This window comes from Tasmannia lanceolata, unplaced genomic scaffold (genome assembly GCF_043159265.1).
Source record: "Tasmannia lanceolata isolate RefF3 unplaced genomic scaffold, GAP_Taslan_0.1 ptg000008l, whole genome shotgun sequence".
NCBI classification, from domain to species: Eukaryota; Viridiplantae; Streptophyta; class Magnoliopsida; order Canellales; family Winteraceae; genus Tasmannia; species Tasmannia lanceolata.
Genome location: NW_027518685.1, coordinates 15,835,914 through 15,851,945, shown reverse-complemented (window position 1 = coordinate 15,851,945; position 16,032 = coordinate 15,835,914). Strand labels below are relative to the sequence as shown.

At 38.2% G+C, this 16,032-nt stretch overlaps 2 protein-coding genes across 2 annotated transcripts; both read left to right on the top strand.

Moving 5' to 3' along the window:
• Window positions 1-46: 46 nt before the first annotated feature.
• LOC143884555 (TIM-barrel signal transduction protein) lies at window positions 47-11,033 on the top strand. Its single transcript, XM_077388194.1, has 9 exons — window positions 47-471; window positions 1,734-2,390; window positions 3,683-3,889; window positions 4,508-4,723; window positions 5,260-5,485; window positions 7,569-7,816; window positions 8,299-8,477; window positions 8,584-8,837; window positions 10,658-11,033. Exons 1-9 carry the CDS (start codon window positions 340-342, stop codon window positions 10,807-10,809), a joined length of 2,271 nt encoding a protein of 756 aa, XP_077244309.1. The 5' UTR covers window positions 47-339; the 3' UTR covers window positions 10,810-11,033.
• A 2,648-nt stretch (window positions 11,034-13,681) lies between these two features.
• On the top strand, window positions 13,682-15,834 carry LOC143884553 (AAA-ATPase At3g50940-like). Its single transcript, XM_077388193.1, has one exon. The coding sequence runs from the start codon at window positions 14,061-14,063 to the stop codon at window positions 15,564-15,566; it is 1,506 nt and encodes a 501-aa protein (XP_077244308.1). The 5' UTR covers window positions 13,682-14,060; the 3' UTR covers window positions 15,567-15,834.
• The last annotated feature ends 198 nt before the right edge of the window (window positions 15,835-16,032 follow it).

Sequence of the window (16,032 nt, the reverse complement as noted above, 5' to 3'; positions counted from 1 at the left end):
ACGCACGTGCACTTTTACTAGTTTAAAAAAAAACACTTGTGGTCCTACGAGGGATAATGAAGTCCGTATCTATGTATTCTCTTCATGTAATCATGAGAAGAGAAGAAGCTGCTATCCTGCGCCCACAAAATCCATAGTTGTCGAAGAACTCAACGGCCCGAGTGCGTATTACGCACCATGCGTGGTTTAGAAACAGCAAACTGGAATATATTTGTTCCAGGTCAGCTGATGATTTCATTTCTTCTCCTTCAATCTGCAGCTGCTTCTGTTTCGGAAAAACTCAGACCCCTGAAAATCTCGTATTAGGGTTTTCGGATTTTTTTTTAAAAAACCCTAATTATGGGGGATCTGGAGAAGGTTTACAGAGTTTTCTGTATCGGAACTGCCGATACCAAGTTAGAAGAGCTCCGATTCCTTTCCGATTCGATTAGATCCAATCTGGACAAGTTTTCCCACAGCACTACGTTAAAGGTACCTTCTTCTTTATTCCCCTCCACCTTTATTTCTCTCATTAATGGGAAATTCATTCATAAGATTAGAATGGGACCATCTATCTAGTCTAGGGTTTTATCTTTCATCACTTCCATGTTCTGTCTCCTCTGTATCAATCTCATCTCTTGTTTTCGTACGTTATTGTTACGTGCCTAATTAGCCTTAACACAATTAAACAAAGAGAAATTAGAAAAGAGGGGGAGAGAGAGGTTGATTGGAGGTAACTGGACCTTCTAATGACTCGATTCGAGAGGAGCCATGACTCTCCTGAGAACAAAGTTTCCATTCCTTTGCTGCTGTAAAAATTCTCTTCTTCCCCATTTCATTGAAATACAAAAACTTAAATACAAACACAATGAGACTCCCACATCATCAACCCATCTACCTATTACAAGGCACATCACCAATATCTAACCCCACAACCTTAAATGACATACCCACAACTACATAATAACTACCCATAAACATAAGCACATATCAGTTATAGGACGGACCTTATCATAAATGGATCCACATTGAAGATAGTTATTACGGACCCAAATCGGTTCGCAGCGGAATTGATTCGAGGGAAGGGTCAGTCCTTCTGGTGCAGAAACGCAATTTCTAGGATAAAATTCTTCATTCATTTAAGACAGGCTACGTGCATGTTATTTATAGAAAATCCCTAATCTGGATAACCGTTATCTCTAAGACTTCTACCCATACTAAATAACTAGAGAGCAAATCTAAAAATAACAAATTTCTAAACTAATGTATTTAGTCACGTAAAAATAGTGTGATAATCGTATCCATTTGATCAAATTTTCCTTTGGGCACTATCCTTTTGTCCTTTATATTTTTGGCCCATGTAAGACGATCAATGTCCGTAACGTGCCCTAGGAGTCGGGTCTAACCTGAATGAGAGTTGAAAACCTAAGATTCCAACCTGAACCTAAGCCAACCTGATTTCTTGAATTTACATTGATAAACAGAGATGCCCCCCTGCCTATATTTATTCTTTGACGGCTATATTCATTTTGCTGGAAAACTGCATCCTTCTTGTCATGCTGTTGCTAGTAATCCTTGCGAAGTTGGATGACCTGATATAAAGTTTATTGCATTTCATCCATATTTTTAGGCTTTCTGTTGTAGCCTATAGGTTGAATTCATGGAACCCCAACTAGCCACAGTTCTCATCCCTCATGATAAATACACTACACATTACTTGCTTTCTTTTTCACATATGTTCATGGAAATTACAGGTGGAAGTCATTGTTGTTGATGTGTCGACCAGTCAAAAGGAAACAGAGAACTTGGTGGATGGTACATTTATAACAAGAAAGGAGGTTCTTTCCTCCTATTTGAAGGTAGAAGAACTATCCTCATACTTATTTCCAGATGATAGAGGTGACGCTGTTTCAATAATGAGTAAAGCGCTTGAACATTTCCTTAAGAAAGCTCACAGGGATGGAGTTCTTTGTGGGGCTATTGGTCTTGGAGGTAGTGGAGGCACATCTCTAATTGCTCCTGGCCTAAGATCTCTTCCAGTAGGAGTGCCTAAGATCATTGTATCTACTGTGGCTAGTGGTCAAACTGAGCCTTATATTGGGACATCAGATTTGGTATTATTTCCTTCAGTGGTGGATATTTGTGGGATTAACAGTGTTAGCCGCACCATTTTATCTAATGCCGGAGCTGCTGCTGCTGGAATGGTTGTAGGAAGACTGATGAAATTTGGTGATTCTTCTAAGACAGGTAAAACATTGACTGTTGGTTTGACCATGTTCGGAGTTACAACTCCATGTGTGAGCGCGGTGAAAGAAAGACTGATGAAAGAGGGTTATGAGACGCTTGTTTTTCATGCCACTGGTGTTGGTGGCAGGGCTATGGAAGATCTCGTTAGAGGGGGCCTCATAGAGGTATCTTATCCATATTATATATATATATATATATATATATATATATATATGTATATATATATGTATATATATATCTAGAGAGAGAGAGAGAGAGAGAGTTAAGTGAAGCTACACATACGTGTAGCTAACTTAGCTACACCGACGGCTAAAAATACAGTGGGCCCACATTGTTTGGGTGATCCAAACCATTCATTTGATAGGCCCTCACATTGATAGGGTGTGCCCAAAAAATCAGCTCCATTGGATGATCCCAACCCTTCAAACTGTGGAGGCAAAAATGGACAGATTTGTGAAGGTTTTTACACATCCATTTTTGCCTCAACAAATCGTAGGGTTGGGATGATCCTATGGAGCTGATTTTTTGGGCACACCCTATCTATGTGAGGGCCCATCAAATGAAAGGTTTGCATCACGGAAACAATGTGGGGCCCACTGTATTTTAAGGCGTCGGTGTAGCTAAGTTAGCTACACATACGTGTAATATATTTGTGTTTTATTAATTACTTTGACACATAGTTACCAGGGTGGGAAATGAATTCGGGAAACGCAGGGAAAATTAGGGGGGAAACGAGAAAATCACCGGAGAAATGCATTGAGAAACGTCTTAGGAAACGCATTAGAAGCATTTTAGAAACGATAGAGAAACACAAATGAAAACACGTGAAACACAAGGAGAACTCGAAATATATAGTATTTTTTTAATGGCACGAAATATATGGTTTTGTAAATTTAAAATTTATTAATTTCTATTTGAATATTTCTTTTTTTTATTCTTTATTACAATATATGATATTGTATTTCCTTTTTAATATCTATTCCACAATTTTTTGGTTTTTTTTTTCTAAAACGATTTTCATTAGTTTCACACATGTTTCCTACTAGTTTTCCATACGTTTCTCAAGGTTTCACACATGTTTCACATAAGTGTCTCATTTGTTTCCCATGTATTTCGGAAATGGTTTATCATTTTTTTCTATCATGTTTCAGAAACATTTCTGAAATGTGTTTTAGGGGAAACGAGTTTCCCACCTGTCCAAGAAGTTTCTCGCTACTATGCTTTGACATAAAAAACTACTCAGTATCCCTGCTGCATTGACTTGATCAAGATAACATACATATGCAGTGTAGTTGTTTTCATGTCTGCTTGCTGTAGAAATCCTGCTTAATGCCTTCTAACTACAAGTCTAGTATTGTAAAATCAAAGATTAAAGTAGACGTGGTATTTTCTGTCAGAAGTATGATTTTCTTGTGTTGGTGTACTCAGTCAGATTATTTCCTCCTGCTTTATGCAGGGTGTTTTCGACATTACGACAACTGAAGTTGCTGATCATATAGTTGGAGGGGTCATGCCCTGTGACAGTTCGCGCTTTGATGCTATCATAGAGAATAAGGTCCCATTGATTCTCAGTGTGGGAGCCTTGGATATGGTGAACTTTGGAGCTAAAGATACGATACCTTCCAATTTTGACCATAGAAAGATTCATGTGCACAATGAACAGGTGTATAAATTCCTCTTTTCCTGCATGTTATCTTTAACCATTGGATTTGATCCTGCTGCTCAGAAACTCATTGATTGACTCAGTACTCAGATGAGCTGACTCACATTCATCGAGCTCAGTAATGAAACTCCTTTATAAAATGGGAAATGTTTTGTTTGTCCCAGCCATGGCAATCTTGGAGACAAAATCAACTTCCGAGTCAAGTCTGAGATTCTGTCAAGTATTATATTTCAATAGCAGCATTAGTTTAATGATTTGAAGAATGGATGCCATTGCCATTGGATTGTGTCCATTCTCGATTTGGACGTTATTATTATTGGATTATGTACATTATCAATTTATACTGGAATAGATTTCGTAACAATTATTGTCACTTCTCCTGGGAGGGTACCCAACTTATCAGTACACAATATCACAATATATTATTTTCACTAAAACTGAGGGTACCGCTTTCATGAATTTTGTGGTATTTGGTGATAAAAAATAATCACTAGTATTTCACCTGGATATGAACATGTAGCAATTCTAAGACTTGACGGCTGCTATTAGTGCATGACTCTTAAGAACTTATCAAACTAGTAAACAAGTGTGTGAACTTTACTAATAAATCATTTGCAGGTTTCACTCATGCGGACTACTGTAGATGAAAACAAGAAATTTGCTGAATTTATAGCGAACAAACTGAATAAGTCATCGTCAAAAGTGTGTGTATGCCTTCCACAGAAGGGTATATCTTATTTAGATGCACCAGGGAAGCCTTTTTATGATCCGGAGGCTACGAGTACCCTTATGAATGAGTTAGAGAAGCTTATTGAGAAAAACGAAGAGCGTAAGGTATGGCAAGATGTACAGTCTTTTTTAGGTATGGAAAGATGTGAAAAAAAAAATTACTGTCTTTTTTTAGGTCCTTTCAGGTCTGGCAAGATGTACAGGGATCTGTCTTTCCCCATATCCATGATACACATGGCTAGTTTCTGTGATCTATATTGTCCATGTGTTGGACCCTAGCATGGATGGGCCAGTGCTTGAAGATTGTGCAAATTGGACAATCCTAGCTGTCTGATCAGTGTCCTGCAAATGGACTGTTAAATAGAATTCGCCAACGGTCCATATTTAGTAGATAAGAGTCAAACAGAAGATTGAAATGAATAGGGGTAAAAGTTCACATTCAGTGAACAAAAAATTCCATTGATCCAAGTGGACCCATGAAATGGACAGTTCGGGTCTTACAATACAGCAGAGATGAGGAATGGGTAGTCTCCTGTCCATATTGCTGGACCTAAAAGCGTTTCCTTCTATTATTTTCTTGATGTGTTCTCTGTTTTCAACAATCTTTGATTGATAACCTATTGTGCTGCTTGTTTTAATAGGTCAAGACATTCCCATACCATATTAATGATCCCAAGTTTGCAGATGCATTGGTTGAATCATTCCTGGAAATGAATATCAAGCTTTCTGAAAACATTGGTCCTCAACACAAAACTTTTCTGCAACCAAATCAAAGCCTTTCTAAGGAAGAAGTGGTTTCTCATGGGAATTTGTTGGACAGTAGAACTATTGTGCACAACCAGGCTGAGTTTCCTGATGCAAAACCAGGTTTTAGTTTCTTCTTTTTTTAAATTTATTTCTCTCCATGCAGTCCCAATGATTCTCACTGACGGCTTGAATCTGTATGGAAAATTGAAGCATAAAAGAAATTTGATGGTGGTAATGAAAATAAATTTGTCGTGGTCATCCTTCATAATCAATTTATACTTACAGAAAAGAAGCGAAGATAACCATAGTCAAGTGTAACTCGAGGCAATCTTATGTACCCAAACCTTAATACAATATTTATTTTCACTTAATTTTTGCCATTGTAAACCATTTCTAGAACAATGCAATGGTGCAACAAAATATAATCTGCTCTGAAAATTGATCCTAGTATCTGTAAACAACTGTATTACAAGTATAGATACATATTCTATATACAGAGTTGGCTTCTGGTAGGTTTCTGGACAGGTTTTATTGTGCAGATGGAATTACATTTCTTGTAGGATGGTTGGAACCATGACCCGCAGACTCTCAGTGGCATTCGCTGCATCTCAAAATATAAGCATAAGAATGGACATTACTACATAAGACCGCTCTTTATAGAAGATAAAAGGCTTCAAATACAAATCTAACCCATCTTGGAGTAAATTTCCACCTCAAACATAAGCATAAGAAAGGACACAAGACCAAATAGACGTAACCAAGAAGTCAAAAACAAATACAACTGAACGAGACATAACACTAAACTAGCATCATTGGATTTGCATCTTCACCTTTAGAAGTTTTTCTCAAAGTGAAATCCTAACCACTCTTTAAACAATGCCCCGAGTCAACTCCTTTTTTTTTTGGCTGAGTACTCATAGTTTTAGCCGACCCCAACTAGTTTGGGACAAAGGCTTGCCGACCCCAACTAGTTTGGGACAAAGGCTTTGTTGAGTTGAGTTGAGTACTCGTAGTTTTGGCCTACCAAGTCAATCAAAATTCCTTTTGACTCACCCGAGTTAATGAAAAATTGACCGCGACAATCATTGACTCACCCGAATTGACTTCCTTTACCTTGGATGGATGAGTTCTTGTTCGAGTTTGAGTTTTGAATCGCTGATCATAACCCCGTGGTATAGATGGTATAGATGAAGAAAATTAGTGCTTAAAGATCTATCTTTGATTCAAATGAAAAAAAGTCTCTCTTTCTCTAGAACCATCGGGGTTCATTGTACTTCAGGATTGGCTCTGCGCCCTAAACAAGTTTTAGGTAGAGTCGTAGTTGGGGAAGACGTTTCTCCTTTATTTAAACTTCCATAAGTAACTTGGCAGCCTCAGGAAGAGAGGGTGCACCCTGAAATCTATGACACCCAGATGTGGATGCAAGTACAGGCATGGACAATTGAACAATGATACAACTCACATTTTTCGAAATGTTGGACACTTGTAAGAATGCAGGTATCCCATACCATGAGATAAAACACACATGTATAAATAAAATATCATAACTTACAAGAAGGAATTAATAATAAACTTACAATAGCATCTATAAGACTCACATGCTGAAAATCATAATTGGAATTTGGACGTATGTGACACTAACTAGCAAAACGATAATAGCTAATTAAAAAATGGTGACCTATTTGAAATTTGATAGTTTTTTTAACCATATTATCGAGTGTGAGTTGAATCATACGCATCAACCCGTTCATTAGATTTTCTGTCTTGTTTCTCATTGTTATTTGAAAAGATTGGTTTTCTCTATGTCCATTTAGTTTAAGGCCCTCAATGAGGTATAAGGCCTTCAATGGGTGTGAATATATAAATGTCTCCTACTGTCAGAAAATTGTCATAAGATATTTTATATCAGTAACAATAATTTTCACTGTCTCCCACCTTTAGAAAATTATCATAAGATATTTTAAATCAGTGACAATAATTTTCATTGATCAAATTTCAATAGAGTATGATAGAATTATGATATTTTGTCTCTTTTCCCCCTTTTCTTTCTCAAATGTTAAGTGAGGTATTATGATAAACTGTAATTGCTTATCATGTACCATAAAGATTGGAAGAGTTATATCTTTCAGAAAAAAAAAGACTGGAAGAGTTATTATTTATCTTGTGGACCAGGATTAAGACAGTATTGCTGACATTTGCACAGAAACTTTGAAGAGAACACACAGAATATTACAGCAATTGAGACAACAAATGAATAAAGGGATCCCTATAATAGGGGCTGGTGCGGGCACAGGTATATCAGCCAAGTTTGAGGAAGCAGGTGGTGTGGATCTGATAGTCGTGTACAACTCAGGACGCTTTCGAATGGCCGGAAGGGGTTCTTTGGCAGGTCTACTTCCTTTTGCAGATGCAAATGCAGTGGTAATTGACATGGCTAGTGAAGTATTGCCTGTGAGTTTCAACTTTTGATTCGTTATAAAAATGTTTTTTAAATTTGAACGTGACTCGGGTTGTCCAGTTAAATTTTTTGGAACATTAAGGAAGACCACTGATGTTGGCTCTACCTTGTTTTAATAATTGCACTGACTCGGACTGTCGTTTCCTTTTTAATTGGCTTCTGAAGCTTTTTTGGGAATTGTAATAACCTTTGACAGCTGTTTAAATGATAAAAGACAAAGCTGAGTTAGGGAAATTACCAAAAACATGGTAGTGCCAAGATCAGTAGCCTTAAAGAAATATAAAGGATAATGAAATCTCTTTCTCTGGTTGTGTTGTTCATCTGAATATGATTTATTACATTTTCTTTGAGAGCTGCATATCCTGAGCTTTCAAGTGAAGAAAAAAGTGAAAGATTTACTTCTTTCTAGAAAATTAGGAGTGTGGAACTGCCTATTATTGTGCATCTGATATTCATGTTTTTACAAGATGTATAGGTGGTAAAAGCAGTACCAGTTCTTGCTGGAGTATGTGCGACTGATCCATTCCGACAGATGGATTACTTTCTAAAGCATCTGGAATCGATTGGTTATTCTGGAGTGCAGAACTTTCCAACAGTTGGTCTTTTTGATGGCAGCTTTCGCCAAAACCTGGAAGAGACAGGAATGGGATACAGGTAGATTTCGAATGATGCTACTATTACATTTAACTAGTATGAGCATTCTAGTTCTTAGTTTTTATTTTTTGGACTTTGGACCTTTTTTCTTGCTTACCTTTATCAGCTTGGAGGTTGAGATGATCAGAAAAGCACATGGAATGGGTCTGTTGACTACCCCATATGCTTTCAACAAAGAAGAAGCCCTTGCCATGGCAAAAGCTGGGGCTGATATTATAGTGGCACACATGGGGCTCACAACATCTGGATCGATCGGTGCAAAGACGGCTGTCACCTTGGAGGAAAGTGTTGTTCGTGTTCAAGCTATTGCGGATGCTTCACTTGGAATAAATCCAAATGTTATCGTGCTCTGCCATGGAGGTACCCTCTCATTGGTCTTTCTTCATTACCCATGAACTTATTCAGGTCCAGTAAGTTTAAAATACCTCTATTAATAAATTTGTGGAGTTAGGACAAATGAACACAGTATTTTAACTAAGGGTTTGACAATTAGAAAGCACATAGAATGATGCACGGAAATTCATAGAGCTTAATGGAGTCAGAAGTTAGAGTGAATACATTAAGTTATAGGGGAAACAAGCATGAAAACATACAAAGAACAATCTTTTGAAACAAAATCATATATATATATATATGAGAGAACATTTCCTACACACTCGCTTAAAATACAGTGGGGGCCCACATTGTTTGGGTGATCCAAACAATTCATTTGAATGGTCCTCACATAGATAGGGTGTCCACAAAAAATCAGATCCATAGGATCATCCTAACCATTCAAACTATGGAGGCAAAAAATGGACTAATTTGTGAAGGTTTATACACGTCCATTTCACCTCCACAAATCGTAGGGTTGGGATGATCCTATGGATCTGTTTTTTTGTGGACACCCTATCTATGTGAGGACCATTCAAATGAATTGTTTGGATCACCCAAACAATGTGGGCCCCCACTGTATTTTAAGCTAGCGTGTAGGTAACTTACCTACACAAGTGTGTAGGAAATGTTCTCTCTCTATATATATATATGAGGAAACTGTATATATATATATATAAGTATGCATAAGTATGTATGTATGTTTATAAGATGGAAGTATCTTTCCACCTTAAGTATTGTATTGACTACAAATGGAAAGAGAAGATTTTCTCGGGACTATTCCAAGTTGCAAATTTCATCAACCCGAATTCATTCTATCTTCCCCACATTGTGATTATGATACTAGTCCTGTTTCTCCTACGTCAAGGCCAATTGTGATTATCTATTTGTAATTAGAGAGAACTTTCCACCGTGAGCAAAACAGAATAACATAATGTACCTAGAAATTACAGCTTTCCACAAGTCTAGAAATATTCAACCTGTGTTGCATGGACCCTCTATGCCGAATCCGTGATGACACGTTTCGACACGCAAATCGGACATGGATTTGTGTGGGACACAGCCAGATTCTTGGCGAAGCCGTGTCCCGCATGAATCTTGTTTTTTTTTTTTCCAGGCGAATCCAACACATCGTGGTCTCTTTTAAAAAGTGAATCCCATATATATTCCCTTTAGACGCATTTTTTTCCTGATTTTTTTTTAATAAAAGCGCATCCCGTCCTCTCTTATAAAAACCCTCCATCCTCTAACATCGACCTTCTTCTCTTGTCTATTATGACTCTCTTAATAAAAATCCTAATGCCCCGACCATCCATCCTCAATTTTTTCATGAATATATATATACACATATTTAAATTTAAATTTTTTTTATTTTATTTGATATAAATTACTAAATCAACAAATCCTACTTTTGAGGGTTCGCCAAATCCGAAACGAACCGACACACGAATCCGAATCCATGCAACACAATATTCAATCTTGCTGGATCATGGAATTAGTTCAAAAGTGAATAATTTGGCCCATTCCACTTCAGATGGTGAAAATGTTGTTTCGTCATCCCAGAATTGAGGCTTCTCATTATGCTACTAAGGTAATATTGCTGTGAAAATTGAAGCGGAGAGCATAGGCTTAAGAGATGCAATCTCATGTCTCAAAATCTCCATACAGATGCCTTGATTGGGTAAAACATCAGTAGCATTAGCCCCTATGATCGTAGGAGACTAATTCCGGGATCCAGTCTTCTCATATTGCCCTTTTATATCAGCAGCTTATGATTACCAAATAAATTCTCTTGATGCAATTTACAGGTCCTATCTCAGGTCCGAAAGAAGCAGAATTCATACTGAAACATACCAAGGGTGTTCATGGGTTTTATGGCGCATCAAGCATGGAGAGGCTGCCAGTTGAACAAGCTATCACAAACACAGTCAAAGAGTATAAAATGATATCTATCAAATGAGATGCCGCCCATATGTCCATCCTCTACCCGTTCTCTTGAGCGTTTGTACTCTTTCACTGCTTCCCATGTGCATGCTTCACTCCTTTAGCTTGAGTTCAGTGATTTTAATTGTTGTTCCCTGTTAGTTCAAATAAAGAAGAATCATAAATAATGTTGCTTAAACCTGCTAAAAATGCCATTGGAAGAAGTTCGGTAATACATTACTTCAGAGCATGTGATGACTATTTTTTTTGTGTACTCTTTCTTTCTTGGTTGCCTTTTACTTGATCATCTCGATCGGGATCGGCTTGCTTCCTGGGTTTCTTTCTTTAGTAATGTAATTCTTTTCCATTAAAAAAACAATGTTATTAAGTGGTTTGCTAGGCAATTTCACGGCTCACTTTTGCAGGACCATAGATGAATTAAATGAATAAGACAAAATCTGCTAAAAAGTGAGCATTTGCGGCTGTTATCTCCTGCAAAAGTGAGCTGCAAAATTGCCTATCAAATAATCCCTTTTATTAAATATAATAAAAAATATATAATTGAAAACAATAGAAAATATATTTTGTTTATATGAAATCGGCTGTGGGTTGCTTATTAAGGATGTATCTTGTGCATGGGTTCAAGTATTGTTTGTATCCTGAAGCTTTGGCTTGTTATATGATGGTGCTTCATGGCAAACGGAGTTCTACCTCTGTATCTTGTGCATATAAGTTAAAAGGAATTGCTAGCGTCTGTCGCAAAAGGCATTTTGCGGCTGGTCTGATGCAAAATGCCTTTTGCGATGGGCCTTAGCAAATCCCTAAGTTCAATTATTGTTTGAATACTAAAGCTAGCTTCATGGCAAACGAAGCTCTACCTCCTGTCCCAGTAATGGTGAGTAATTTACAGAGATATATGAACTCTTTATGCATAAAAACATACCCAATATAGTAGAAACATAGACACATACTCAAAATAGCAATAAGCACTTACAATGGACTCAATTTAACAAAAACATACAATCTTGGAGATCAATTTCCCTCTTTTATTCATGGAGAACGACCACTTAAATATATAGAGTTCTTATTAAGTTTTACTCACTATAAGGGCCAGTTTGGATACCTCCCATTTTGTATTTGGATTTGGAATTGAGTTTTGAATACAAATTGAATAGATCCGGCAGCTCATGTAGAGGGAGACAGAGAGGGAAGGGGGTACTTCCTAGTGGAGGGGAGAGGTTGAGGAGCAAAGAGGGTGAAGGAAACTGCCAGATCTGTGGATTTCCAATTTCTTATTTCCACAGCAAATTTAGAAATCTGATTTTTTTCATTGTCAGCTGCTGAATTAGAAATCCAAGAATTTGATTCGATCCAAATTACAATGCAAAAAGGGCTGGAAATATGAGAAATCCAAATCAAGATAGCAATCGGGACCAGTAGTCCCATCCTGCAGTACAAAATATTAAGGTGTACTGGACCGACATGCCGGCACCAGTCCAAAGGGTAAACAGAGCAGCACCCGGACATCTATTCAAGATTTAACCACCATTCAGGTCTTCTTTTTTCCACTTCTTTTTCCCAAAAACCCACTTCTTTTTTCCACTTCATAGAGCACTACATGTGTATTACATATGAGTTTCGATACACTTCTTCTGTAGGACCCTCTTCACCCCCTCCTCATTATCCTTTCCTAAAAATGCATGGCTCCATCTGTACATATTTTTCTGTGTCAGACCTACAAAGAGTCCTTTGTTTTTGTATTAGGAACGTGAAGTCGTACCTATATGAAAATAGGGGCATATGTCCTCTTCTAAACTGACCAAAAACCCAGGGAGGACGTCAAAGGCAAGACTACAAGTCCTTGCCATATGAGCTTTACCGTCCTCTTTGGGTTGTTATGACTTATGAGAGTATCCTTCACGAAAGAGAGAATAGAAAGACTAACGACCCAAAGCATTTTAGAGTACTTTGAAATAATAGAATGAATAATGCTTCGGTACTACAATGAAGTGATCCCACGTTCCCACTATGGCATAGTGGGTCCCTTTTGCGATTGATCTGAACCGTCGAGTTGATAGGCCTTTAAATCTCTTAGTGTTGAAAATCACATCAACCGTCCAATAATAACATCAAATAATCTGCAAATTTTGTCATTGGAGATGGACGGTCAAAAATCAAAGATCACATTCAACTACAAAAGTAATTGATTAGCGTGAAATTTGGGCCATAGGAGATCCTAAATAGTAAATATAGTTAAATGGGTGTCCCTACCAATATTTTTTTGGCAATGTGAGCAACCGAGACACGTGGCCTGAAAAACTGAGTCTCTAAAAAATAGAATACTTTACGAGACTTGTCAGCTTTCATGGGTTGGGGTCTTTTAAAGGAGACAAGAAATTAATATTTTTCAAAGAGTTGAAATTGTGACGATGCCTTGAGCCCCAAACATGCATAATTTTCTAAGCTGGCAACCTTCCAAGAAGGCTAGAACAAGGTCGAGTGCTAATACTAAAATGCCCTTCATGAAATTGAAAATAAAAAGGACTATTTATTTTCCCTACATTATATTAGAACTACTCTTAGGCCCAGATTGTTCACACTGAGGCCTTGGATTGGCTGGCAACAGTCGGATCATTGATGAAACCATCCATCTGCCGCACATAATCTTGGATTGCACGTTTGGTGTTATTTTTGAGCCATTGGAGATCAGATGGACGGTTCAGATCAATCAAAGGTAGGGGCCAAGTATTCTGTAGACCAAAACAAATTTGGACTGCTCTCTGCATAGAATCGAAAAAAAAGATACAGATTTTAATAAATTGGGGGTATGTTAGTCATTTGGGTCAAAGCCAAAGTCACCTATCTCCTCTGGGCTCTCTAGAGTCCAGCTTAGAGGGGAAGCAATTCCCATACCCATCTCCTATATAATCCAAACCTTGTATTGCTCCAAAAACCAAAGAGAAAATTTTCCAACCCTTCTCTTCATTTTTGATCCATCAACACAAAACAAAAGGAGAAACCCAAAACCCATATCTCCCCATCTCCTCGAATTGCAAGTCCAATTCCCCCACCCAAATCAAAAAACAAAAACCACCCATCTCCACCTCCATTCAATTTCAAAAGGAGAAACCCAAACAATCCACTCCTTCATTGAATTCTTTAACCCCCTACATTTCCGTTTTCCCCAAGAATCAAATCAGAAAAACAAAGAGAACCCAATTTTCCACAACAAACTCCATCTCCATTCAATTTCAATACCCAGATCAAAAAATCACTCCTACCCCAAAAATGGCTTCAACAAAATCAGTCTTATCTGTTGCAGCTTCTCTAGCTGCCTCTGCAATGCTCGTTCGCACCATTGCCAACGATTTCATGCCCTACCAAATTCAACACTTCTTCTTTTCACACCTCCACAACCTCCTTAATCGTTTCTCTTCTCAATTCACAATCGTTTTCGAAGAGTACGAAGGGCTCATCGTTAATCAAATCTACGAAGCCGCTGATCTCTACTTAGGCACAAAAATCTCCCCCTCAACGCGGAGATTAAGAGTAAGCAAATCCCAACAAGACAAGAGTTTCAATATATCCATGGAAAGGAACGAAGAGCTGATCGACATGTTCGAAGGGATTCAGCTAAAATGGAGATTCATTTGCACAGAGGCCAAAAACATGGTCGCACACCATTCTCGCGATTTCAATTCTACACTGAGATCAGAAGTCAGATCGTTTGAGCTATGTTTTCACAAGAAACACAAAGAGAAGGTGATGAATTCTTACTTGCCTTACATACTAAAAAAATCAAAAGAAATGAAGGAAGAGAAAAATGCTGTAAAGCTCTACACCGTAAATTATGAGATGATGTATGGGAATTGCGCTGATGCGTGGAGCCCCATTAATCTTGATCATCCTGCAACATTTGAGACGTTGGCGATGGATTCGGAGCTCAAGAGGGCTCTAATGGAGGATTTGGAGAGGTTCCTTGAAAGGAAAGATTTTTATAGGAGAGTAGGGAAAGCTTGGAAACGTGGGTATTTGTTATATGGGCCACCAGGAACTGGAAAATCAAGTTTGATCGCTGCCATGGCAAATTTCCTGAACTTCGACATTTATGATCTGGAGCTTACGGAGATCCAACGAAATACAGATCTGAGAAAATTGCTGGTTTCAATGGCAAACCGATCGATACTCATTGTGGAAGATATAGACTGCACAATTGAGTTGCAAGATCAGAAAGGACAGAATGAAGAAGATGGATTTCAGAGTCATCCACAAAGTCAGGTAACTCTCTCTGGACTGCTTAACTTCATGGATGGACTGTGGTCCAGTTGTGGAGATGAAAGGATTATAGTCTTCACAACCAACCACAAGGACAGACTGGACCCCGCCCTGCTGCGCCCTGGTCGCATGGACATGCACATCCACATGTCTTATTGCACCCCATCAGGTTTCGAGGTGCTGGCTTCGAACTATCTTAACATCAACAATCACCAGCTTTTTGATGAGATCCAAGGTCTGATTCAAGAGGTGGAGATCACACCAGCACAAATTGCAGAAGAGTTGATGAGGAACAATGATCCTGAAATCGTTCTTCAAGGGCTCATAGAATTCCTCCACTCTAAGAAGATGGAAGCACAGGAACCCAAAGTTGATGGAGAAACTGAAGTTGATGGGCAAGGAAAAAAGCTGCAACAAATCGATGACAACCTAAGAACTACGATTGCCAGAAGAGTCAACTTCAGAGGTGGAGGTAGAAGAAGGTTAATACTTACAGCAAGGAGGAGCAGAAGACAATAGGACCATGCCAAAAGGCTAAAACTCCTAAAGGGGCCCCGATCTCCTGTTGACTCGAATGGGATCCTTGCTAAGATATGCACTAGCAAGCACCACTCATCGGCCAAGTAAGCTTTCAGGGTAAAACGATGGATCAACTGACTTGCTTAGCAAGGAGTGCCCATTAAAAGTGCTCTGGTGACCTACTGTCGTTGATTTTCCTACCTTGTATTGGTTCCTTGTGAATTGTAATTTATTTCTTTTATAATAAAATGAAAACAACTAATTAAGACCTTTGATCTTGTGGATCATCATGAGGCAGATTAGCTTTTCTTAGCTGAATCCTACAAAGGGTGGTTGATGGATCATCCATCCAAGGTGTTCTTAATGGCACTTGGCAGAAGTTACAGTTGCATCTGATCATGAATAAGAGGCAGAGGTGGGGCACAATAAATGCCTTTTAGGAAGTGTAAAAGCGACTTTTTTCTCC